General features: G+C 32.8%; 1 protein-coding gene across 3 annotated transcripts in view; it reads left to right on the forward strand.

Moving 5' to 3' along the window:
- LOC124357283 (LHFPL tetraspan subfamily member 6 protein-like) overlaps positions 1 to 26610 on the forward strand; it is a 69521-nt gene that overhangs the window by 41297 nt on the left and 1614 nt on the right. For all 3 annotated transcript variants that reach the window (XM_046808929.1, XM_046808930.1, XM_046808928.1), the window contains exons 4-5: positions 19506 to 19672; positions 25154 to 25252. In XM_046808929.1, the coding sequence (XP_046664885.1) occupies positions 19506 to 19672; positions 25154 to 25252 (266 nt within the window). The remainder of the gene's footprint in view (positions 1 to 19505; positions 19673 to 25153; positions 25253 to 26610) is intronic.

The raw sequence follows: 26610 nt of genomic DNA on the forward strand, positions 1-26610 counted from the left end.
AAACCAGTTGCTTTATTGATTATTCATTTCCTATCCGAATACTAATTACATAGACTCTGAGGGTGACAACAAATTATATTGTAATGAACTAAATTTTGTGAACTACAATTATATGCAAATACTTTCATTAGCATGACAAACATTTCAATTAACTTTCGAGTTTACGTTTTTATTACAGTTTTAAATTTTGTTTGCAAGAATGTATTAGTTTTAAAATTGCAGTGTAATGCACCACACATAATAAGCGCAATGCTGTGGTTTGAACTAGATAAGCGTAATATAAGCAATTTAGCCTCACAATACTCATATAATAGATTGAACATTTCAATAGGTGTTAGCAATTTGTCTGTGAATAGTTTTCCGCTAACTGAGCATGTTACTTACTCCTGATTGGTGAATTACAGATGCATAACTGAAAATAAAATCATGATAGAATACAAAACACGAGAAAACCAAGAGTTTTTTTCTCCTATTCACCAGTTTCACTGAAAAGATCATTCATGCGATCAGTGGAATATACGGTAAAAGCGAGCTCATGTTATACGTCCACAATGATTCCTGCAGCCGCCCGCATTTGTTGCGTAACACCTGGTGTTTGTGAGTTTCGGTCTTTAGCTATAAATAAACCTGTTATAGCTCTATTACATAGGATAAGAATGTTTACCAACAGTACTTTTGTTATTATACTGTATGATGAATATATCTTAATTTGTGTTCTAAATAAAATTTTATTTAAAATATAATAGATTCCGATATATCTGTTTTATTTCAAGACTAACAGCAACGATTGGCTTCGCACGTAATTTCGTATGTTTTGTCTCTGTATGAGCACTACTGCTTCCAGTGAATTACATTTCCGACCCCAATGTAGAGTTTGCCTCATTGCCAAGATGGAGTAAATATGTTAAAACTGAATATTTATGGCCATTAAAGTTTATTTTGGTCTTAATATTTTTTGTTCTATAGTTGATTTTACTTTTTTCCCGAACAATAAAATATTTGTATCCGTAGTACACTGCTCTGAGAAGTCACGTTCTGTCCAAAGTCAACTAAGATGGGTTTCATAACAGTTTTTAAATGTGTAATAAAACTAATTTGTTTTTATATATGCACTGCTATCAGTTACCGGCTGATTTACAGTTAATTTAGTAGGCATTGCAATTGAATGACCATATTCAAGGTGACAAGCAGGTTTGAGTGAATTATATTTCGGACACCAATGTTCTGTTTGCCTAGTTGCCACGATAAAAACATTTGTCAAAAAGTGTACATTTAAACCATTGTTAATTCGTCCTTAGTATTTTTGTTGTCCAGTTGTTTTAGCCTTGTTTCCCAATCAATAAAACATATATCACAGAACAGGGTGACTACTTATATCTAAAGACAACTAGGATGGGTTTTCTAACAGTCTAAATTTATAGTAACACTTAGACAATAACTATGTCTTTTATATCTGATTTTTAATATTAGCTAACAGTGTACAGTTTAAAGTCCATTAACAATGACACTATTTTCGTGTTAGTACATACATTTTAGTGTTATACATTTGTTCTAAGGGAGATGAATACTTACGTAATCACTGAAATCTAAACACGGCGTAATAACTTATGGTTAGTCCTTACTTTACACATTATAAATTTTAAACAAATTGAAAACAGAGTTCAAAACACATGGTTAAGCTGTCATAAAAATTAAATAGAACAGTTGATTGTACGTAACAGACTCTTTCCATTAATATTTCTCAACTTTAGAAACGAAAATGGGATTTTTCACTGCTTTAGACACCAGTGGGGGGTAGCCCAGAGGAGGTTTTTTATATAAGAGTTGGTCTATATTGATCCCAGGGACTCTAAGAATATCCAATTACAATTTCAGTACAATCGGTTGAATAGTTTAGGAGTGAAAGCAAAACAAATATACTGATCCATATAGACCAACTCTTATATAAAAAACTCCTCTGGGCTACCCTCCACTGGTCTCTAAAGCAGTGAAAAATCCCAGGGACAGTAAGAATATCCAATAAAAATTTCAGTACAATCGGTTGAATAGTTTAGGAGTGAAAGCAAAACAAACATACTATCACATTACATTATTAAGGTTAAGATGTACATATGCAGTTTTCAAGTAATATGAGATGTCTGTTGAAAACATAAGGTATATAACGGTGTATGTAACCGTTTGTATTTTTAGGGAATCATATTAAATATTTCATGAACTGTTGAGTTTTGAAATTATTTTATTTTATGCTTTACTATTTTATTTTCCTTATACAGTATCGGTTAAAAAGGTCAATTTTGGTGTGTTTTGGTGAATGGTGTTCATAAATTAAAGAAAATATTGCGGAGATGAACATGGATTAATTTCAGTAAAATGAAATTCTGACACAATTGTTCTTGTAAAAGCCTTTATACTAGTCTTTGTACGAAGAAAACTGATCCTGCATCTTTCCCGAATTGTTTGGGAAAAACAATTGTCCCCATAGAATTTGTATTTCTAGAAATACAATTTAGAAATACAAGATACTAAAAAAAGCTTTGTTTTAAGAACTTATCTCGTATTTTTACATTTATTAGTTGGAAGCATTAAGCAGTAATATTCTATTCTCTTATTAAATATAATTGGAATTATGTGCTAAATAGGTACCATTTATCTACTGAATATTATAAACATCGAAAGAATTAAATTTAAGATGATAGATATGGACCACATTTCTTAATTTCAGGCTTTCTGCGTAATGTTTCCTGAAAGAATATTTGCCACGTTGGGAGTTCAACAGTAGAGTTCAGATAACAGTAATAATATTGTTATTATTATTCGTAATAAAGTGAGTAATCAAAAGTTAACATAAGTTAAATTATATTATTCAAGTACTAAAAACAGTGAGCAAATGCCTTGTAAATGATATTCTAAACACTCCTGAGTTAAATCATAAATAATGAAAAATATTTCTATATTTTGATCCATTGTAGATTTAACTCTCAATCAGTGTTTTCATCCTCAAACTGGAGAGTGAAACAGGTTTTATAAGTACTGTGATATAATTTGAATTTCACCGTACCTAATATATGTCACGATAAATAGTCTCAGTTTCGTTTATAACAATTAAACTATTTTAGGGCAACGTAGAGGAATAATGAAGATAAAATTTTTAGCCTTTAAGTTAAAACAGTCATGACGGAAAGATTAATTGGGTTTTATCTTATTTTGAAACGGAAGTTGATTTTGCATTGGCACCCCGCTCAAGAATACAGGAATACTTACGCAGGTCTGAGAAGCCTATTTCAATCAATTAATAAGAGTATACCTATGGCCATTGTAATTTATTCAAATGTATTTTTAGTGCCATAGTTGGGCTTTGTATAAGGCCAGTTTTCACTAAATAATATAACTAGCATCTGTTTTCAAATCTGTTGCAAATGTTATGTAATAAAGTTTTTTTTTCATATTTTCATTACACTAATGATCAAGCACTAGTACTTAATATTTGCTAAAATTTACAGTAAAAAGTATTTTTTCTTACAATTTATAATTTATATAGAAAAAAGTGGACTTGTTCAGAAGTGTTATTATTTAAAAGCTTTCTCTGATGTTTGAAGATTATACATTTAAAAATACAAATTTCAAATTTTGCAAAGAGCACTTGATTACAAGGTCACATTTACTCTTTGCTGATTAAGTAAAAAAGGGAGTGTTTAAACTTACTGGGGCATAGACGGAGGTATTTACATAATAGGAATATGCCTGTACCGTATGACGATAACACATGGGGGTGGTGACTTCTGAAGTCGTAGTAATAAATACTAGAAATACAAAGTTTACTTATAAGTTCAGTTTAATTACGAAAAACTAAAAGCACCACTTTTAGATGGTAAAGGAAAAGTTATGTATTGAATTATGCGTACGACGTTTTACTTTACAAAACAATAATATTTCACTTCCCTTCGCAATAGGTAGACTCACAACCCGGGTGTCGGCGTCTTGGCACGAGACATTGAAGATGTAGTCTAAGAACGGTTATTTGTAGAAGAGGAGTAGAAGTTGGGAAGTGGTAGCCATGGACAAAGCGCGCGAGGTCTGATCGGTTACGTAGTTGGGCTGCTACAAAGGGTTAGAAGAAAAAATTCATACGCGTGCCAATTAGGTAGTTACTCCGCCCAATAAATTTAGTTCCGGAACATTGGATGTAAAATAATATTATATTATACTGGCTGATTAGGTTGCGAAAATTTACATTGTATGAAATTTTAATTAACTAATTTACGGTACAGAATATCCCCCCTGTTTTGATTTCGCAACCTAGTTAGTCGCTTTACTTTAGACATATTCTAAATAACAAACTTAATTCAAACCTTTTATTCATTACATAAATTCAAATTCAACCATAACAATACGATAGCGTGGGGTTTCAAAAGTTTTCCTATGAAATCCGCTAGATCGCATGCCAATGCAGTTCTATGACTGCTCGCTTAGGGACCAAAAATAGAAAATCAATTTAGGCAAACTATTTTCATGCAGTGCACGTTGCAGCGTTCTAGAATTTGCGGGGTCGTTGCAAGAATAAGGGCATTTAAGGCGATTAAATCGTAAACAAGTGTAGTGTAGTGTTTTGTTATATAGGCGCCACATTCATACTTCTTTTTGCATTCATACCAGTGTTTTGTGTATAGTGTCTTGCCATTAAATACCCTGAGATTTGCGGACAAGTTACCAATATGGATCGAATACTTTGGAATGAAACGTCCCCCTCACGAGAAGCTAAGTCTCACAATTCGTATTAATACTGCATCACTCTTAATATATATATTTTACATACAACATCCTATACATCTTACATCTTACATGAATTTTAACACTTTAAATATATCTACAAAATTCAAAATTCAACATTTCGGCATACCTACAAAACACAGACAATTTTTCATATTTGGTTCCCTCATTACAAACAGTCAGGATAAACTTTGTCTCATTTCTTTACACTAAGTCTATTTACAAATTTCTTTTTCTATATTTTATTTCCAATTGACACATTCGTTAAGAATTCACCAAACAGTTAACTTCCTGGATTTTATCTTATCTTTTAAATTTGGCAGCAAGTGGTGCCTTAAGCTAGGGATGCTACAAAATGTTTTTTTTTATTTTATACAGAACAGGTCCTAATTTAATTTTAAATCTACAATATGAACCTTTTTTACATTCAAAAACATTTTCAGTGTGTGGTACAATACAAGTTACAGGGCTTAAAAAATATAAAATTCTATAAATTTCCTACATATTTTGGTGCTAATTTTGCACAAAACTTTTCTACCTTATTGCTTAAATAGTGGGTTCTAATCCATACTAAGGAATGCAACTTAAAGGGATGTTTTACATTTTGCTCTGAGTACTTTTGTCTATTACTGTTATGTGCTATTCACCACAGCTCTCTTTAAATTGTTTACAACAGTTTCCTTGGACAAATTCTCACCAATTAGATCATTTAGCTTCCATAAATTTAGATAAAGCATTATTTACAGGAATGATTAAACATTAAATCAAAGGCAGCAAAACCTGTGCTTTCATTTATGGGCGGTGTTTAAACTTAATTGTATATAGCCTAGGTCATTATCCCAATTACTATGACAGTTGTGATAGAAACTACGTAATAATGTAGATATGTTTCTAATATGCCTTTCTGATTGATTTCCATTAGCCCTGTAAGGCGCTAGTCTACGGTGTTCAATAAAAATTCTTAAATAAGAACTTCTTAAAATATAGTGATGTAAAATATGCGGCATTGTCTGACACTATTATTCTAGGTACAGAAAAAGTTGTTAAAAATTATGCGGTCTTAATTTATTACATATTTCAGCACTCTTACATTCCCTCAAAGGGATTAGCCATAGAAATTTACTGCGGCATCTACAACTACAAGTAAATATACATTGCTGTTTCTAGTTTCCACTAAGGGACCTAAAAGATCTATGAATAAACAATCCATATTGTTCTTAAATGGCACAGATACTAATTCGCCTTCATATTTTCTTTGGCACACTTTACTCATTTTACAAACATTACATGCTTTCACTTTTGCCTTTATAATTTCGTCTAAATCAGGTCTATAAAAATACTGATTAATTTTTTCTTTGCGTTCTAGCAATGCCTAAATGACCTCCTATTAAAGAACTGTGGAAGAATTCATATACTAAATCAATTAACTGTACAGGCAAAAATATCTTACTCTTACTTTTTACATTCCTTTTGTACATCAGTAAATTGTTTTTTATAAAATAACATAAATTGTTATTATTGCTTTTTACAGATTGAATGATTTTTCTGAGTTTCTTTATCTTGAAGTTGATATTTTTCTAAATCTTTAAAACGCTAATGGCAAATCATTAATTAACAACCACAAATTATCCTTGTTATTGCACTTATTATTTATCTGCATTTTAGGCTTTACATTAGATGTTCGTTTACATGTTTGCCTTCAAGAGGAGTTTGAATGGCAGAAGGAAATCGATAATCTATTTTCATCCTGGTCTGGAACGTTCCGGCAGTCACTGGGGCTCGGATCAGCTGTTCCCCGTCGACTCGCCCTCAAACATACGTGAAAAGGGTGTCTGCCAGCGCATTATCGGTGGAACTTTTAAATTCCACCTCAAATGGCAAATTCATAATCCTCTCGATCCACCGGGCAGTCTTCCTACCTTCCTTTTGTGATTGAGGACATAGGATAAAGCTTGGTTATCAGTTATTAATTTAAAGGTTCTTACTTCTAAAAATTTCGTGCCATTTTTCTATGCAAATTAGTGCACTCAAACCTTCTTTTTCATAAACAGTATATTTTAATTCGGCATCAGTAAATTTCCTAGAGTAATAGGCTATTTGGCATTAATTCATTTTGGTCGTTTTCCTGTAACAAACAACCACCTGCGGCTATTCCACTAGTATCTGTCATTACTATAAATTGCTTTGAAAAAATCGGCTAACTGGAGTACAGGAGGATTCGTTATAGCTTCTTTTAACTTTACAAACGAATCTTTACATTCACTTGTCCAAACAAATTTAGTGTTTTTCCTTCTTAAAACGATTTAAAGGATTACATAATTCGGCATAATTATTTATAAAATTTTGAAAAGGAATTGGTCATACCTAAAAACTGTGAAATTTGTTTGGGCGTTCTTAGGCGGCATATATTCTCTTATACTCCTTGTTCGCTCGGGATCTATAGTTACTGTATTATTTTTTATTAAGTTCCCCAAAAAGGAGATTTCCTCAAAACAAAACTTTGCTTTTCTCTAGGTTTGCCGTTAAGCCATGTTTTGCTTAGTCTATTTACAATCTCTCTGACATGTACTAAATGCGAATCAAAGGTCTTTACTGTACACTAAGATATCATCACAAAAATTATCACATATTTAAATTTTATATTGTCTAGGACTTTGTCCAGATAGGCGGACAATACAGCACTACCAACATGTAAACCAAAGGGTACTTGTTTAAATTTATATTTACCAAATATAGTGCTAAATGAGGTAAGATCTTGACTATCAGGTGATAATGGACATTGCAAAAAACTTTTTCTTAAATCTATTATTGAAAAATATTTGGCTCCACTAAGATGTTGATAATAATTATTTAAATCACCAATGGGGAAATCAATTTTCTGTAACTTTTTATTTAATTCGGTATAATTGACTACAAGTCTGTCCTTTTTGGTTAAAAAGGCTGGACTGGAGTAGGCTGAAGTACTGGGTTCAATTATTCCTTGGGTCCAACCAATCCTGTATTATTGCTTTCATCTTATTTACAGTAGGAGGGCTCATAAAATAAGGCCTAATATTTACAGGTGTGGGGTCATTTAGAACTAATCTCACTTCCAAATCTAGAGCCTCTCCTAATTTTGATTAAAAACATTTGGAAAATCCCCTATAAGGTTTTGTATCTCAGCCTCAGCTCTAGTGCACCCTATTTTTACATCAATGCTGTTTACTTCATGTTCAAAAGGCTGTTGTCTCGACAATAGTTATTTTCTCATTACAATTGAATTTAAAATAACATGAATCTCCATCAAGATCTAAAAATTAATTTGCTATTAGATATAAATGGGTTTCCAATACAATGTCCCAGTTTAAATTATCCAATACAATAAACTTTACTTTCCAACAAAATTTAGAAATTTTTATCTTAGCATAACAGTAACCAAAACATTTTATTTCAGTGTTATTTGCAGCAAACATTTTATCATCTGACTTCATTAATTTAGAAACATTTTTATTCAACAATAGGCTATCATAAAATTCTTTACTAATTATATCCCTTGTAGCACCAGTATCTAATAAGCAGTTTGTTTTTACATTTTTTACCACTATAGCTTCAATTAAAGGCATATTGTTTACACTGTCTAACATTTACTCTTAAATTAGGTTTTCTATAGTTTAAATTTACTCCAATTTTTAATTACCTTACCATAGACTCTCATAAAATAGTGTTTTTCTTTTCTTACAGTATTACTATTTATAAAATTTATTATTCTTAAACTTATGAAACCGGGGAGGGATATTTTTAGGTGTTGTGTGTAATACCACTCCCCTGTCAACTAGTTTTTTGGATTCCTAAAAACAATTTTTTGCTAAGTGAACCAGGCCTATTACAATTGAAACATAACTTTGGGTTTTTGACAGTAGGCCTACTTTTTTCTAAGTTCAACATGTGGTGGATACATGTTGTTAACATATGTCTTACTTAAATTGTCCCTTTAGTTATCATTAAAGGTTATATTGTTACTAGCTATACACACATTTTCCAAATCTGTAAAACAAATGGGATTGTTTTCAAAAATTAACTTATTTCTATCTGTAAGCTTAATACCTCTTTTTATACAAGTCACCAAGTCCTGTTCACTTATGTTACACAATAAAACTTGACTGAGCTCTTTGATGTCATAGATGTATTCATACAGTGGCTCATCAATCCTTTGTGGCCTATAAACTAAATCTAGTCTCAGTCTTTCAATTAGGCCTACAGGGATAAAAGCACTAATTAATTCCCTGTGTAGATAGTTGACATTTGGCATGACAGACTTACACTGTATTATTTTGGCTAAAAGTGGACCTTTTGCATAACATGGTAACAATGCTAAAATTTCATTTTTCTGATAGGCTAGTTTCACATTTTAGTTTTAACAAAGTTTTCAAAAAGTTTATTAGCTCAGGTTACTACTAAGCCATTTGTTACTGTAAGATTTTGTAAAATAACATTCTACAGGGTTGTTTAACTTATTAAACATATTTAAACCAGACATAGGTTGACTAATACAATCATTGTTTGCATTATAAAATAGGCATTATAGGCCAAAGTGGGGGTACTGGCAGTAGGCTGTGATATTGTTGGTGGTTGTACAGAAATAGGGCCTATTTGTTCTTTCACTGCCTGTTCCATAGCCTCATCTTGTTCTAATGATTCATTTAAATTGGCTTCTAGCACTTTAAGCTGTTCTAGGTTCACTGTAGGTAGCAAGTGTTTAGCTAACTGTTGTTCAACATTTACTAGCCTACACTTTAAAGCTGATAAAGTTTCACTATGTACACAACTTAGTTCTAGCTGGTTGTCTAAAAATAAAACGGTTTATTAAAATGTTTACACTTTTTCTTGGAATTTGGTGATTTCTAAGGGTGAACTAGCACTGTTCAATTCACTGCACCCATGTTCTAATAATATCACTTTTTCACTGAGAAGTTTTACTTCCTGATTGTGGTCTATTTTTAATAGGCTACTAGGAGTAGGTAAAATATTGTTTCTCAAACACTGTCTTAAGGACTTTCTGAGTTCATTTACTGTAATGTCACTATTTAATTTAATACCTCTAGATATCAGTTCAAATACCAACTCATCTTTAGACAAATATTCTATTTTAATGGCAGGCATTGCGGCGTTTTCACTCAGTTTCACCCAGTTGATGGCAGAGTAGGCACATCAATAGCAGAGTTGCGCAATATTATTATGTGTACCGTATGACGATAACACATGGGGGTGGTGACTTCTGAGGTCGTAGTAATAAATACTAGAAATACAAAGTTTACTTAAAAGTTCAGTTTAATTACGAAAACTTAAAAGCACCACTTTTAGATGGTAAAGGAAAAGTTATGTAATGCCACATTGCTGCCAATTAGAATATAATAACTAAAAAGTATATCTTCTAGATGGGCCTAAAATATCCAATGTTCTATTGAATTATGCGTACGACGTTTTACTTTACAAAAACAATAATATTTCACTTCCCTTCGCAATAGGTAGACTCACAACCCGGGTGTCGGCGTCTTGGCACGAGACATTGAAGCTGTAGTCTAAGAACGGTTTATTTCTAGAAGAGGAGTAGAAGTTGGGGAAGTGGTAGCCATGGACAAAGCGCGCGAGGTCTGATCGGTTACGTAGTTGGGCTGCTACAAAGGGTTAGAAGAAAAAATTCATACGCCGTGCCAATTAGGTAGTTACTCCGCCCAATAATTTACTTCCGGAACATTGGATGTAAAATAATATTATATTATACTGGCTGATTAGGTTGCGAAATTTACATTGTATGAAATTTAATTAACTAATTTACGGTACATGCCTAATATGTTAAGACCCTTCGAATGTATGTGTAAAATGTCAATATAATCAGTCCAATAGTATCATGTGATTGAGTCACACTACCACACAGACAGAAACATTTTATATAACTATATAGCTAGAAATTAATTGACCTTTATTTTTGGACTTTTAAAATTCTTAAGTTTAATATTTGAAATATATAACTCTGTGTTGGAGTGAATTCTGTGATATTAATAACTATTTAAAATTTATTTTATTATTTAGCGGCTCAGCGATCTCTTTTATTTATTGTAAAAATAACACTTAATGAACATTATATTTTTCGAAATAATTACTTTTACAAAACAATTGTACAAAATTAAACTGGAAACATCTAGGATATCACAATGTAAAATACTAATTTACCGTGTTTTAGTTCTGGTATAAGTTCATCGGTTCATATTTAATTGAATAAAGATGGCTTGAATAAAGCATGAATCCGGAGAACCAATAAATGTCGTGGCGCCAGAGGGGTGTAATATTGTGGGAGGGAGGGTTGGTTCATAACTCTCGAGGCCAGTTGGCACAACTTCAATAAATACCAGAGGACGCGGGTTTGCATGAAATCAATATTTACTACACCCACTGGTCCAGCGAATATTTACTGCGTCTTATTTGGCACATCAAATGTAGGGGACGGCAATCGTTGCTTTTATTATATGCAGGTTTTATATGACCCATAAATTGTAGACATATTGTTATTAAATAATACTTTCTGACCTTACGAATAATTTCTTTAAGTATATATGTGGTAAGAATACCAAAGAAACTCACACCCCTATTGCCGTAATATTAAGTAAAATCACACCTGTTTGCTTTGTAGGTCAACTCCAGATTGATACTTCGTCAAGTCATTTTACGCCCCAGAAAGACAATACCAATTTACCAATTTATAACAAAAATAACAGGTTCCCATTGCCTGCTCCTTCTGTAAAGCTCTGTGATGTTCTGTATTGAAGACTATTTCTCACAAGCAATTCCATACAGTTACTGTGTTATTATAACACATAATTTCGATTATGAAATATCAAATATCGGATTTAGATTCCGAGGTGAGATTGTTAATGTGTCAGGCTGTAACTACCTATAAATGTATTGAAAATTAACTTTTTGTGTTTATTTATTACAAATAAGACAAATATTCACACGTTGTTTACATGGAAGTTCTTTATAAAAATATTAATACGGTATAGATATATTTACAAGTCAACTTTATAGATAAGTTCTTTTTTACTTATCAATAAAGCTAATATGATAACACTGAATGCTTTATATACCAACATGAGGTTACAACAAAGGCAATGATACGCCAATATCACACTTTTAATAGATTGATACAATTAAAATTAATCATTGGACAAGTAAAATAAAATCAATTTAGGCAGACATGGACTTTGACAAAAATCAGTGAATGTAGATTCCGTCTTGTAATCCCACATCGATATCATTTATATGTCAGGCGGTTAGTATTAAGTTTATCAAACTAAGAAAAATAAACAATCATAAAAATTGTTGTTTTGTATTTTTGCCCTTTTCGAAAATTTCTCATCTAGACTCATACGAAACAAACATAGCTGGCACTCGATTTCCTACCATTAAATTCTTTAAGGGGAGCACTTCGCCCTATCTTCGTAATGTTAACATAGGTACACTTATCTCAAGAACTACTTGAGGTATCTTCATAATTCTTTTTTTCATTTAAAGAGGGCTTCTAGGGGAACACGTGGAACCAAAAAAAAATTTTTTTTTGGCATATACCCTAAAAGTTATATATTTTTGTTTTAACGCTTGTCAAAAAACCTATATAAATATGTGTATATGTATGTATATAAATATTGAACTCAGTGAAAATGTGATGTTTTTTAGTGGGTTCCACATATGTAAAACAGTGACTTACAAAACATACAAAAAAAATTTTCATATTCCTACCATTTGTAGTTTTTGAGAAAAAATGTACTTTTGTATTGAAAACCGCAACTTTCGGAAAAACACAAAAAAAACGGAAAAAATACTGCTTTATTACCTTTTTCAGTACATTCCAGGTGCATAGGCTGGCTGATCTCCTTCCTGCTCCTCATATTCATCCTCCAGACTTCTTTTTAGTAAGTTTTTCTTCTGTCTAATTTTTTTCTCTATATCTTCTTGAGCTTTCTCTGCCTTCCAAATTCGCCCGCCGGTCAAGCTTTTTCATTGCTGTAATAAAATGCTGCCCTGGTGACACTCCTATTTCTTGAAATACTTTGCATTTGCCAATGTAGCCATCATTAAAAGCTGTAACAGCTTCATATATGCCAAAATTTCAAAGTTTTAATCTCCACAAATGTTCTTTTAGGTATGTAGGTCCAAATGACATTGTTGAGGGGACTCATTGGGATTTTGAGTTTTTCCCTTAGTACATTTGCCCAGTAGAGTTGGATTGGCTAGATCTTGAAAAAATAGGTTTAATAAATGTCATTAGGTTTTCAGGCAAGTGAAAATGGCTGCCATGATCATAGTTTTCATTGGATTTTACGGCTTTGGCGGTACTTACACCAGGTTTCTTCATCATCTGGACATAGTCCATGTTGAGGCCTTTCATTAGAAGACATCACATGGAAAACTCTGCCCAAATGGCTTTTTTCATGTCTTCAACAGAGTTTGTGTTGCGTCTAATTGCCAATCCGTAGTATTTTTGGAGCTGAATAATGGCAGAATCTGTTAGCTTGTTCTTGCCGCCAAGTCGTGAGCCGTCAGGGAGTGTTTTAGTCTTAGCTTTTAGATTTTTTAATCTCGATTCCCATCCGTTTCTGGACATGGCCTATGCATTCTATCTTTGTTATGGCAGTATCACCATAGGGCTTGGCTTCGCATACACTGGAGTATGCCTTGCTGTCTCCATCACCAAGGTATTCAAGGTAACGAGCCTCATACAATGCCTGCGAGCGCTGAAAAATTGCGACTGCTCCAGCAACTTCCATGGCTCCACTAGAACCTTCAAAGTTTGCGATACAGCCATCACCATGCGTGTTGTTTAGTCTATTAGTGCATCTGCAATATTTAGATAAAATCTCGATGTCTAGGACCTTACCGGTTGATAAAGATGTCACTGATACCACTCCATTTAGTGAAAGGTGACCCCGCTTCTGCCGTGAGCCATCAGCAGCTATAGCGAGGTCTCTGCAACCATCATTATCCGATACAGCTTCTTGCACAGCACTTTGCATTGACTTCTTACACACTAAATCAGCAATTGAACCCAAGTAATGATCATGTTCATGATATCTCAAAGGCGGAGGTGTAAGATTCATAAAAGCGCAAATTTTCTCCGCAGCCACTCTACCTTTGCCTATGTTACGCATAGCATAAACCAAACGAAGATTTAGGTCATAAAATGTGTTAGGCCTATCAGACTTTGCTTCATTCTGATTAGTGTTAGGCCTGACTAATTCAGAGTTTGTCACAGTAATAGTGTTTTCACAATCAGAACAGCTGACTATAATTTTTGATGCTAGGCCTACAATGTGTTTTACTTTGTAAACAAGTTGGCCATGGCAATTTTTACACACTGAAACGTTACTAAGAGCCTCATTCAACAATCCTATAATTAACTATACAGTTTTCAGACTCATCATTTTCATTCAATTGGTACTGTTTCAAAAAAGGACTGACCTTTCTTAGAAGATGCACTTTGAGGTCTTGGCCTATCCACATTTGGAGTATTGGGTACCTCGATTGTTACTTGATCCTGAGAAACTAGGCCTAGGACTAGTTGGAGGGTTATGTTGATTTCCTTTGAAAACGCGTTTCTTGAAAAGCAGGCTTTGAAACGTGGCATTATAAAATTCACTACACTTTATAACAAAAAAATACTCAGGAACTCTCCACTAAACTCACAAAAAAACCATAATCATTTACGTAATTTTCACTCTCTAAAACAGAAATGTCAGTAACCAAAACATGTATGCTACCTAGGTTATAAGCAATGGTTATAAAACAGATGTTTTGTTGGTTAGTGTAAGTTGTTGACATAACAAACTGTCACTGCCAACCAAATCATGAAACATGACTGCAACGAAGTAGTACTATAACAGCACCATTCAAAGTGTGACTGCTACAGGCCCGAAACTGCCTGCAGGCCTATTTAAAAAAAAATATTTCGGACACTTCTAGTCATCATAAAAAAATTTAATACCACCATTGTTATCGGGAAAATCCAAACTTTAATAAAAAAAAAAAAAAAAAAAATTTGTAATTTTTGAGATTTTTTTACGAAGTGCTCCCCTTAAACAGGCCAAATTTATACTTCAAATATTCGTAAATATTTCAGTTAACTTTTAAACTACTCAAATGCGTCTTGTCAAGCTCTAAACGTTATCAACAGAAATACAATGGCTCGGCCATATTATAAAAAATAGTTACAACAAAATCAATTTGATAATGGTTTTGAACATAAAATACTTCAACCCAAATTGAAGGAGCGAAATTCACAACTTTACCATTTGATATAGGCTATAAAAGAGTTGCTGCAGAATATTATACTCATTGTAACGTTGACACTGGTGGCAATGCCTCCGATAGCAACCAATATCCCTGTACTGCCTACTATTGGGCTGTTGAAACAAACATTTAATGGCAAGGGTGGTGTTTGCCGAGTAATTTGTTTAGATAGATAGTCAAAATTCTGAAAAAATATATTGATTGAATTTTTTAAATCAAAATATCGGGTATTAAAAAAGCCAGGTGGAAATTAATGTATTGTGGCAAACTCATTCTCATACACTAAGTAAAGCGAAATAAAGAATATGATTTGTATACAGTGTGAAAATCGATATTTATCTAGGACCCACACACCACCTCTTCACAAAATTTACATTGTTTGTTAAAATATTGATTTTACTTGGTTCTAAACAAGATATATAATATCAGGTATAAATGACCAAATATTTTAAGATATGTAATTAAATTATCATCTTGAACACTGTCTGCTATTATTACAATTAATAATTTACTTGTGTGTGTCTGAAAAAAACACATAAATATATTACCTTACGTTAGTACCTTTGTTATAATATCGGATGCTTCCATATATACGGAGTTACCAACACATGGAAGTTTTAAGGGATAAGAAGTTTCTTTCGAAACTAGGAACACCTCTATTTCTTTGAAACCAGCCAAGAGCTAACTATAGAGTGTAGTTCCCGTGTTGAATTATTTCATATGCTCCTAAACAATATGAGCTAACAATACTGTGGAGTTCTGAAATTCTTGATGAAGTATGTGATCAGAACTTTTCATTGTTTTACTTCATAAATATCATTTTTGTACTTATAGTAAGATTTACTGAGAAACTATATTAGAGTCATAATGTCATCACAGACAAACTTGAGCTTTAAATTACTACAAATCTGAGCCAAAGAGATAAAGGCGCGTTTTATATAAAACTGCTTTAGAGATCAAAACCATTATGTTTTTCACTAGATAGGAGTGTGGTCTCAAAGACCAGGTACATACATAGGAGGAAGTTTGCAGTAAAGGAATGTTAAAAAATTATGGACTAATCTGTAGTCAAAAGGGTACAGACATTTGCAAAAGGCAAGGAAGATCCGTAAGGTCAAATAATCCTAGAGACTATAATCTATTATTAAAGAGATGAGTCCAGGGAATTGTTGCTAGTAGGCAGCCGCTTTGGTTGGAAGGAGATACAGATAGTCCAAACTGGAATACGTATTTCAGATGTATAGAATTAAAAAGGTTCAGTAGCTCCATGAAGCCATAAGAAACCAGATACGAGTGATCCTAGAGAAACTTTATACTAATTATGTATTACTGTGTTGAGAGTCTTCATAAGGGTGTGTAGGACGTAGTTTGGAAGCAGCTATTATTTATTTCCCCTAAGATGTGGGGTATAGAGGTAATTTGCGTTAATCTTGTAGTATATTAGCTAGATGGTTTGTATCGTGGTACCATTTTCTTTAGTATTTAAGTAATTAACAATCGTCGATTATCTTAGCAGTATAGGTTACTCCATTAAATGAAAAAAGTACTTAATTTCCATATTAGTATTATTAAAAGGTACTCTATTTAAATATAACCTGATACGAATTCTGTTAACGCTCCTGCGGTTTTGTACTGAATGAGACTGACTAGAAAAAATTTAATATTGTGCAACGTAAGGTGTCTTTGGTTCTTAAAATGGTAATGAAACAATTTAAAACAGTTAGTTATGAAATAAGTTCTTTGATATTTTAGTAAACATCCTCCAGTAATACGCCTGAAGTTATACAACTAGACTCTAATTGGATGAATCACGTTCTAACGACTCTCTTTAGCATTATTTACCTTTGAAATTCGCTCTTTACTAATTTTTTTTATTTATTTGTGAATCGTTACACCCATTAATTTGTCCTTATACCTTTAAGTATAATGCATTGAAAGGTTTCTGATATCTTTCATAATTGTTGATGCAAAAAATAGAAAAAAGACAAATCCAAATATTTTTTGTTTCCAAACATGAATTTGGAAATTTATTATAAAGAAGATAAGTCTAAAGATTGGCATGAAGCGTCTGCTACTAGTGTAGAGTTGTATGTTGTGTCAACCAACATTGGTATATGTGCTATGAGTAATTATAGCTAGGAGCCGAGAACCAATGTGAATTTATCAGCACACAGCCTGGTTTTATTGAAATTTATAGACACATTTTACCTTAGAAGGAATAGATAGACAGCTACACTTGTTTTGGTGGAGGTCGAAATGGGAGGTTGCCAAAAGGTAAAAATTTTAACAGTAATGTCTTTTTATTTAGTACTTGCCTTAGCTGTACAAAGCTACAAATACCGTAATACACGTAAATAATCCTTAAACCAACGTTATATACCATTTATTTATAAATTTGAGCCCTTTTATTTAGTTTCCCGACTGTTAGGTGGTATAACTATTATTTATACGTCTAACGTTCTGTTTTAAGTGTTCAAGGTAATAAATATACTAAAAATATTATAGTTTCATATTTTAACCCCTACTACCCACCTCCAAACTATGACTCCACCAATCTTCTACCACTATCGATTTAACAATAAAATGTAGGTTGCGTGATTATACTTTGTAAACTGGCTCTTGGCTTCTAGACTATTACAATATAATCGTACTCAACAAACATAGTATACGACACGTTCACTTTGGAGTGATCATGTTGACATATAACACATTCACTCTAAAGGTTACAGTACCGTAGCAGTGTGTGTTGTGTCAGCCAACATTAGACGCTGTGACGCGATATGGCGCGGCGCTCAGTAGTCAAAGTGCTAATTTAACTGCCAGTGTACTTAATCAACATGACATCCCATTTCTTTACCTTAAGATACACTAGCGTTTTATAGTAAACTCGTCACAGAACTTTCAAATCTCAATGGATAGCTATAACTTACTAAAATGCATATCATTTTTATCGTAATAATTAAACAAACACTAAAATATATGGTTTGTCCATATACTTTTAAATAAATAATTAAAGTAAATTTATTTAAAAAACTATATACCGGACAAGACTGAGATTAAAATAGGACTAAAACATTCTTATTTATGACAATATACCTAATCTCATCATCAAAATCACGAATCGCCTTACAAGTGTTTAAGTGTAATTGTTTTGCTTCCATTCTTTGATTAGGATTATCTTGGGTAACTGACTCAATCACAGCTCCGATTTATTGCTTAAGTATTCCATATTTCAAAAGCTTTTATTATCAACTTGAGCTTTGACACAGAACTTTGAATAAAAATCAAAAGTTGTAAGTTGGGTGAGCGTGGTGCACTCCACTTACCTCGACCTATATAATAGCTGAGGCAACTTTTCGGTGAGAAAGTCACGAACAGTTATGCCATAGTATGGAGGTTATCCATCATGTTGGAACATTACATCATCATTTTCAGTTTTTAACAAAGGATAGCGATCTAGTATACCAATATAAATAAATCTGTTAATAGTATTTTCAGCAAGGAAATATGGACCAATAACACAATTATGGAAGAATTGTACTGATGTTCTATGAATGTACTACGGATTTTCTTAAATTCTTGTCTCATTAATAATTAATACTACGTCTGTCAGTAGTATTTAATTAAACACTCGACGATAAATACTTTGAAATTAGTTAATAGAGTTTGGTAGCCATAACACGCACTTATCTTTACTTTGCCAACTTGCCTTGATGACGTAAAAATATGATAGCCTCATATTATTAGATAAATCTAATGGGCAAATCAATTCATGAAATTAAACTTTTACTACAAATCCTTTTGATTGGGACATGTTTCATCTGCGATGAATAATAGGATTAAGCAATTGAATGTGTAATATAACTTCGTGGACCTAAAATAGCATATGTTAAATATATAGCGTTTCGTATATTTATTTGGACCACAAGATTATATATAAATGCCGAATATTAAAACTGGTTGTTTAAGTAACTTTTTCTTTTTTTATGCAATAGCGATATTGCTGTGGACGATATTGGTATTTCGTTTTAGCAGAAACATTATATGATTAATTCTACGAATTTTTGCTTTGAACTGTTTGTCGGGTGGAAATATTTTGATCAGGCCAACGTGTAAAAATGACAAAGGTCAATAGTATTTTGGTATGTGCAAGCACTGCAAAAAAAGTCTCATATTTACGACAAGTTCAAGTTTTTAGTTTGATGTAAGATAAATTATTAACGTTACTGTGTTGAAATAAATTATGTAAGTTCAAAAGAGAGCAATTACAGCAATACACGTTTTGGCCACTATTTTTTTACCTTACATTGCACGTCTTGTATCTCTTTCAACATTAATTTCAATACATATTTTCTACTCTAAATGACAGCTATAGTAAGATATTACAGCTTTACATTGCTGAAAAAATGTGCATACAGGTTTTGGGACATCCCGAGCCCATGGTGGCAGGCCAGCACAGTGATGGTGGGGACAGGGAGCGCTCTCAGTCTGCTTGTAGCCGTCACTGCAGTGTCAGCATGCTGCATCACGTACGTCGTACACACTGCGTCAGCCAGGGTGGCGGGGGCTCTGCAACTGCTGGCAGGTCAGTTATAGTAGTCATTGAAAAAAAATTTGGTTGGAATAAGAAACGATGTCTCAAAATAGAACCGCTGAAATAGCCGGCGTGCTGGAGTACATAAGGAAGAGGTTTTATTTTATGATCGCTCTGTCACTGTGGCAATCTCAAGTTGGCCAAGGGCCTTTATTATATATCTATCAATATATGTGGTGCAAAAGTAGGATAATTCTAAAGTACTTAGCTGGTACCTTTATTGCACTGATTTATTCCGTAAATATCCTAAAGAATTCTGGATGTGTTATTTTTAGTAGACCACAAATGAAGCTCTGAAAATTAAAAATGTAGCAGCAAGATTTACATAGGGAACGTTTTCTTATTTTATTTAAAACTGATATAAACTTCCCTCATTTTCAAATATGGCAGTCAAATTTGGGTTCTGATGTGCAGCTTTATGTATTTTATTAAAATAACTGTAAGACTTTTTTAATCATGGAACACTATTGATATTTTTATTATTAACTCAGATATTACAGCTCGCAGTGGTGTGGTTCCATATGGAGTTTAACATTGAGAAAACACCTTTTTGAATAAGTACCAATATGAATGTTTTAAACTGTAAAATAATAATAAAATGCAGGGTATTCCACAATTTAAACCAAATGTGACCCTCATATTTAAATAGCGGTTCTTTTTAAAAGTTTAAAGGACATATTTATAAGTGTTACTAAAAATGAAAAGGTTATCCCTTTAACGATTTCTGTCAAATTCTGTCAGATAATTTTTATATTGCAATGATAGCTCCTTTAAAAAGACACCTTGTACATTGGACTTTTTACCATGTTTTATGACATGGATAGACAGATGAGGGTAAAGCTGAATAGTATAAGAAGTTATTAGGTCATTGTGTATAACAGACAAATAGTGGGTGGCTTAGAGAGGTACTCTTCATATTTACTCTCACCCATCGGCAAACAAGTCGACTCTCTGTAGTAAGTCGTTCATAAGACAGCACTCTGGCCACCGAGGCTAATGTTCCCCATTTAAATCGACCCATGCCAGAATAGGTCAAAGTTCGAACTAAACTTTAACGTCAATTTCCACTTATTTCGATTTTATCTCCAATGTAATACTAGTACGTTTCCAACGCTACAAGTGACTGACATCTTTGAAAAAAAAAAACATTAGGAGGACCTAATTCTTGAGATTTGATTAATTTGTTTACAACGTATATTTTTATTTATTGCGATGTTATATGCAAAATATTATTTCTAAATCTAATTTATTATGACTAAGTTTAAGTAGGGTATGAGGCTTCGTAACAAGATTTCGGGAACGAGGCAATGTACTTAAGTATTATTTCTTCATAATAATACTTTTATTCGGATTCGTAGAAACAATGAGTGCCGCTAGGCTGTATTCTGCATTCGTGTTAAGCTTCGTCGTTAGCAGGAATTGGAAAATCTGACTGTTTTTTGTTGAGAATAGTTTGTAAAAATATACTTATTGACAAATTATTTGAAGTAATTGCTGCAGAGTTATTATATAACTACAAGGTCCACACTGAGAAAACCCTTTACAGTAAGTTTTCAGAAATAATTCACACGCTGGATTTTGAGTAATAGTAATAGTAATAGTAATAGGATTTTGAGTAACAACACCCCTTTGGCATCCCAAAACACCGTTGCCATCAGTTTTCTGGCAGAAAAATCTTGCCGGGCTTTTTTTGGTTTGGTAGGCGAATCTGAATGTGCCCACATCTTTGATTGTTCTTTTGTCTCAGGGTTTACGTACTTAATCCAGGTTTCGTCACCGGTCACGATTCTGTTTAACAATGGTTCTCCTTCGTCCGCATAACGTGACAGAAAGTCTAATGCAGAGGCCATTCTTTGAGTTTTGTGGTGGTCGGTAAGAATTTTGGGCACCCATCGTGCACATAACTTACGGTAACCCAATCTTGCTGTCACTATCTCGTACAAAAGAGTCTTAGAAATCTGTGGAAAATCAGTAGACAACTCCGCCATTGTGAAACGTCGATTTTCACGAACTTTTGCATCAACTGTCTGAACGAGTTCGTCAGTCACCAAGGATGGTCTACCACTCCTCTCTTCATCATGAACGTTTTCTCGTCCACTTTTAAATAAACGTACCCATTCACGGACAACTCCTTCACTCATAACTTGTGGTCCGTACACGGCACAAAGCTCACGATGAATAGCTGCTGCAGAGTATCCTTTGGCTGTAAAAAACCGTATAACAGCACGCACTTCACATTTGGCGGTATTTTCTATTGCAGCACACATTTCAAACTGCCACAAAAACTAAACTAGCGCAGGTACGATGTTCACTCGACTACAGCTTGATGCCGACTGACCTGCTTAGTGCGTGAATGCACAGATGGCGCGCTACTCCCCTCCACTACCCGCACTGTGACCAACCGGAGGTTACTTTCTGAACAGCCCTCGTACTTTGCATAATTATCTTGTATTACTATACGTATATACGATTAACAATATACCAGCTTTATAATATATTCCTGAGGCGAAAATATTCTCATTTACAAAGAAGGTGGAACTAAATATTTCCTTCTACCTATTAAACTATTATAGTTATTTGTTTTTAAATGCTATATAGTAAATACACTGATCCATTTTAACACTAAAAATACGTACTAAAACCACGTGACTATAATACTCTTTATGTAAAATGAGATATTATTGTATGATTGTGGCACTAATAGAATTGTTGATTAAATGTTTTTAATTCACAAAGAAGAACATGTTTGATATCAAGTTTAGCAATGTCTTAGCGTAGTAATAAGTTTTGTATCTATGGTATTAGTCACTAATTACAAATAATAGTATAGAATTAGGTAATGAAGTTACCGATATATGTTGTAAACTATAGTTCATAAAATTTTCTTAATAATTACTGTACGTATCTATGATAATACAACAGTTACACAGTTCCCAAATTCAAATAAATTATAGCTATTTGATGTTGTATTATCAATTAATGAATTAAACGAAGCGGACAAATGCATTGTTTAAAATAAAACTGCACAGCTAAAATAAATATAGTTGCTATTTCAGTAACTTAATAACTGCATATTTGAATATTTGTCAACATTTGCATAAAACTCAATATTACTCTGTCGAAAGTACTTTAATCCAGTGAAAGCCCCATTCATGTAACTGTTGGGAATTCTATTTACCGTTGAAACACAATAGGTAATCTCAAAATTTAACAATGTTAAGCTGCCATACGAAGTTTGTTACTTATCACGGATGTAAAAATTATTAAACATCACTTAATAAATAAACTATACTTCGAGTATTATCAATATGGCTGTGGTTTGTAAGAACTGTACTTATTACTTATACATGCTTACAATATTAGACCTGCAAATAAAATATGGAGATGAATTTGGCAAAATAGTGTGTTATATAATTTTGTTTTCTTTTTAAATTACTATTTTTTCTGTGTATAAAAATCTTACTTGATTCGTGAAATATCAAGCGTTCAATAATTTAGGTGATCTTTTCGTATCTTGGTATCCAGGCTTCTGATACCTACAATATTTATTTTTATACTATTACTATTATTTATTATTCCTAGCGTATGTATTGGTAAGGAATGATATTTAAATGCTAGGATATCCAACCAGTGTATATTGATGGACAACGTTTCTAAAGAAAAAATAGTCCAAACTATAACCACCTCAATATCTTCGATTGAATCTACAGCATTGGAATGTTGTAAAATTATATTAATCCACGTTGAAAGAACTTCCCGAAAATAATATCTCAGAGAAGAAGAATATCAACCTTTACCAAACATCGATAAACCATGTAAAGAACACCGCGATAGAATTTTTATAAAAAACAGAGTTTGTCTTGAAATTAATTTGCCCTTATAATTCGATAATAACTCGATTTAAAAATTTTAACACTCTATCCATTACGGGTTCATGATCCTTATGATTTCTGGAAGCACTAGTCCATTGCAAGTGTGAGGCCTATGAGAATTTTAGCTTATGGAACGTACTGGAAATTACAGTCTCCTATCTACTCTCCTGACTTAAAAAGGTTACCGCCCCGAGGGAACTTTCGAGCTTGAAATTCAAAGTACAAATATTGAATTTGAAATAATTTGTTTAACATTTGCTGACCTAAAGTTTACCTTATATTTTGATTAATATTAATATTTAAGACGGTAAATTACACATATGAAATCAGAAAAACGTTTCTGGCTTTAAAGTTCATTAGCAGTAGCTGCTAGGCTTATTTCCTCAAACGTTAGATTTCAAAAAAAGGGTATGTGGTCAATAAATTGCTTTTGTAGTAACACACGACTGTGCAAGTTGGCATACAGTCGTCTCGGATAACGCAGTTTCTAATTCATGATTTGATTGTAACACACCTTGAATACTTACATACATCATGGCTAGGAGTTATGCTATGGTAAATGGTGTATTTTCCATAATATTTTTGAAAATATTTTCAAAAATGTCTTAAAATGCTTTCTTTAATGTGCTTTCTGCTTAATGTCTTAAAGCTAGGTCTATGAACACCAACAATGTGGATGTAATACCAATTAAGAACCATTGCAAATGATTTCTTAACCTAAATCCACAGCAGATATTTTACTGAAGCAGATAGTAGACGATACCAGAATGAATTAACGTCAGTTTTAGCTATGAAAATAGCTCACTGGTATGATTAAATCAGATGTTTTTGAAAATTTAATGAATAAGAAGTTTTTGTATTTTATTTATTATAATGCTCTCATGGGATTATTACATCTTCTGGCAGGATCGTATTACACAGACAAAGGTATAGAGTCATTACGGTGTGAGGCGAGTGAGTAATAAAACAATTCCCAATAGGCATTACGTTACGCTGGTTGACGGGCGTACTTTTAAAATAAGGGTGATATAACCTTTATAACAAAGTATCTGTAGTATTACATAAAAAATGTTCATTGGTTGAAAAAAATATTGAAGCTTTTACAGATTTGTTTCTCTTTGAATAGTATCACCAATGCAGAAAAGTTCATAACTTTTCTTAAACACAACTTCATCTAATACGAATAGTGTTTAGAGCAAATTAAACTTTGTTCAACTCCTACTACACAATAGTTGCAATAGAGTATGTTTTGTGTGTTTCGGATAATTTAAGTTATTGATAGATTAATTATTTTGGCTACAGTTCGTTAAATATTATTACGTCAGTATATTGATTGTACTTTGTATTGTGCACACCACTATGTGTATACTAATGCCAATATTGTACATTATATTTCCAATATAATGTACTAAATATACTGGGATTGATGCATAATCAAATGCAATCTGATAATAACCTACAGGCGTAGGCACATAACAATTTCATTCATAAAAACTTTTGACTTATATTTTAGTAGTAGATTTCTTCAAAGTTACAAAATAAAAACGATATGATAAGATATGATCATATTTTGTTCCTTAAAGTATTTCATGTTTTTCAGCAATTTTGGTGAGTGGTGGTGTAGCTCTGTACCCAATAGGCTGGGACAATCGGGAGGTGAGAGACTGTTGCGGCAACACATCACACGTCTATAGGCTAGGTGAGTAGTAGTGTAGTTCTGTACCCAATATAGGCTGAGACAATCGGGAAGTCAGACTATTACGGCAACACATCACATGTCTATAGGCTAAATTGAGTGGTAGAGTAGCTCTGTGCCCCAGAGTCTGGGACAATCGGGAGGTCAGACTATTACGGTAACACATCACATGTCTATAGGCTAAATTGAGTGGTAGAGTAGTTCTGCACCCAATATAGGCTGGGACAATCGGGAAGTCAGACTATTACGGCAACACATCACATGTCTATAGGCTAAATTGAGTGGTAGAGTAGCTCTGTGCCCCAGAGTCTGGTACAATCGGAAGGTGAGACTATTACGGCAACACATCACATGTCTAAAGGCTAGGTAAATAATGGTCAAGATGTTTACCCTATAGTCTGGTACAATTCTGATTTTGAAAGATCGCTGCAGCAACACATTACACGTCTACAGGGTAATCGGAGCTAGTTCTTTTACATATAAATATATAATTCCGTTTACATTATTAAAATTAATAGGCATGTTTAACTGAGTAGGTACAAATATTTTCAATGGTGTTTTAGCAAACGGTATTTTTTTGACGGTAGCTGTTTCACCAATTAAATATATATATATATATATATATATATATATATATATATATATATATATATATATATATATATATATTCTGTTTTGTATGTTTATGCTGAAAGTATGAAACGTTTCCTAGGTATTTTATAAGATTGAATAACAATTCCTTTCGGCTTAAATAGAAGGATAGGAAGTAATGCTAATGTTACTATTATTTTTAATAGTAGTTTGGAGGTTTTAACCGTTTCTAAAATTGCAATCACTAAATATCAGCTATCTAATAAGTGATCCATGTGTCAATAATATATTTATACAAAGCAGCTTATCACAAAACTTTCTCTCAAACAATAATGTAGGAACAAGATTCGTTCTGTATATTGGTAATATTACCGTAGATTTGTTTTTATTGTTCATCAGAACGATAAGGGTTGCACCTCATTTCAGAAAGAATCACCTCTAAACTACTATGAATTGAACGGTTACTGTTCAGATATGACCAACATTGAAGATAGAGAAGAGGAGGAACGTTCTATTGTTAGTTATCTATTTAATTTTGTGTACTTATAATTATATAAGTGCTGTGTAAATATGTTTTACAATGTCAGAAAAAAACAAAAACCTTCATTAGGCAGCGAAATATATTTTGTTTGTATATTAATATTTAGTTACCACTAATATCTATCGTTAATCGTTAATTTATTTTAATTTTTGCCTTATTGATATTCTAACCTATTCCTAACTTGTTTAGTAACTAATTACTTTTTTATTTTAAAATTTGTTCTTTTTAC

Source organism: Homalodisca vitripennis, chromosome 3 (assembly GCF_021130785.1).
Source record: "Homalodisca vitripennis isolate AUS2020 chromosome 3, UT_GWSS_2.1, whole genome shotgun sequence".
NCBI classification, from domain to species: Eukaryota; Metazoa; Arthropoda; class Insecta; order Hemiptera; family Cicadellidae; genus Homalodisca; species Homalodisca vitripennis.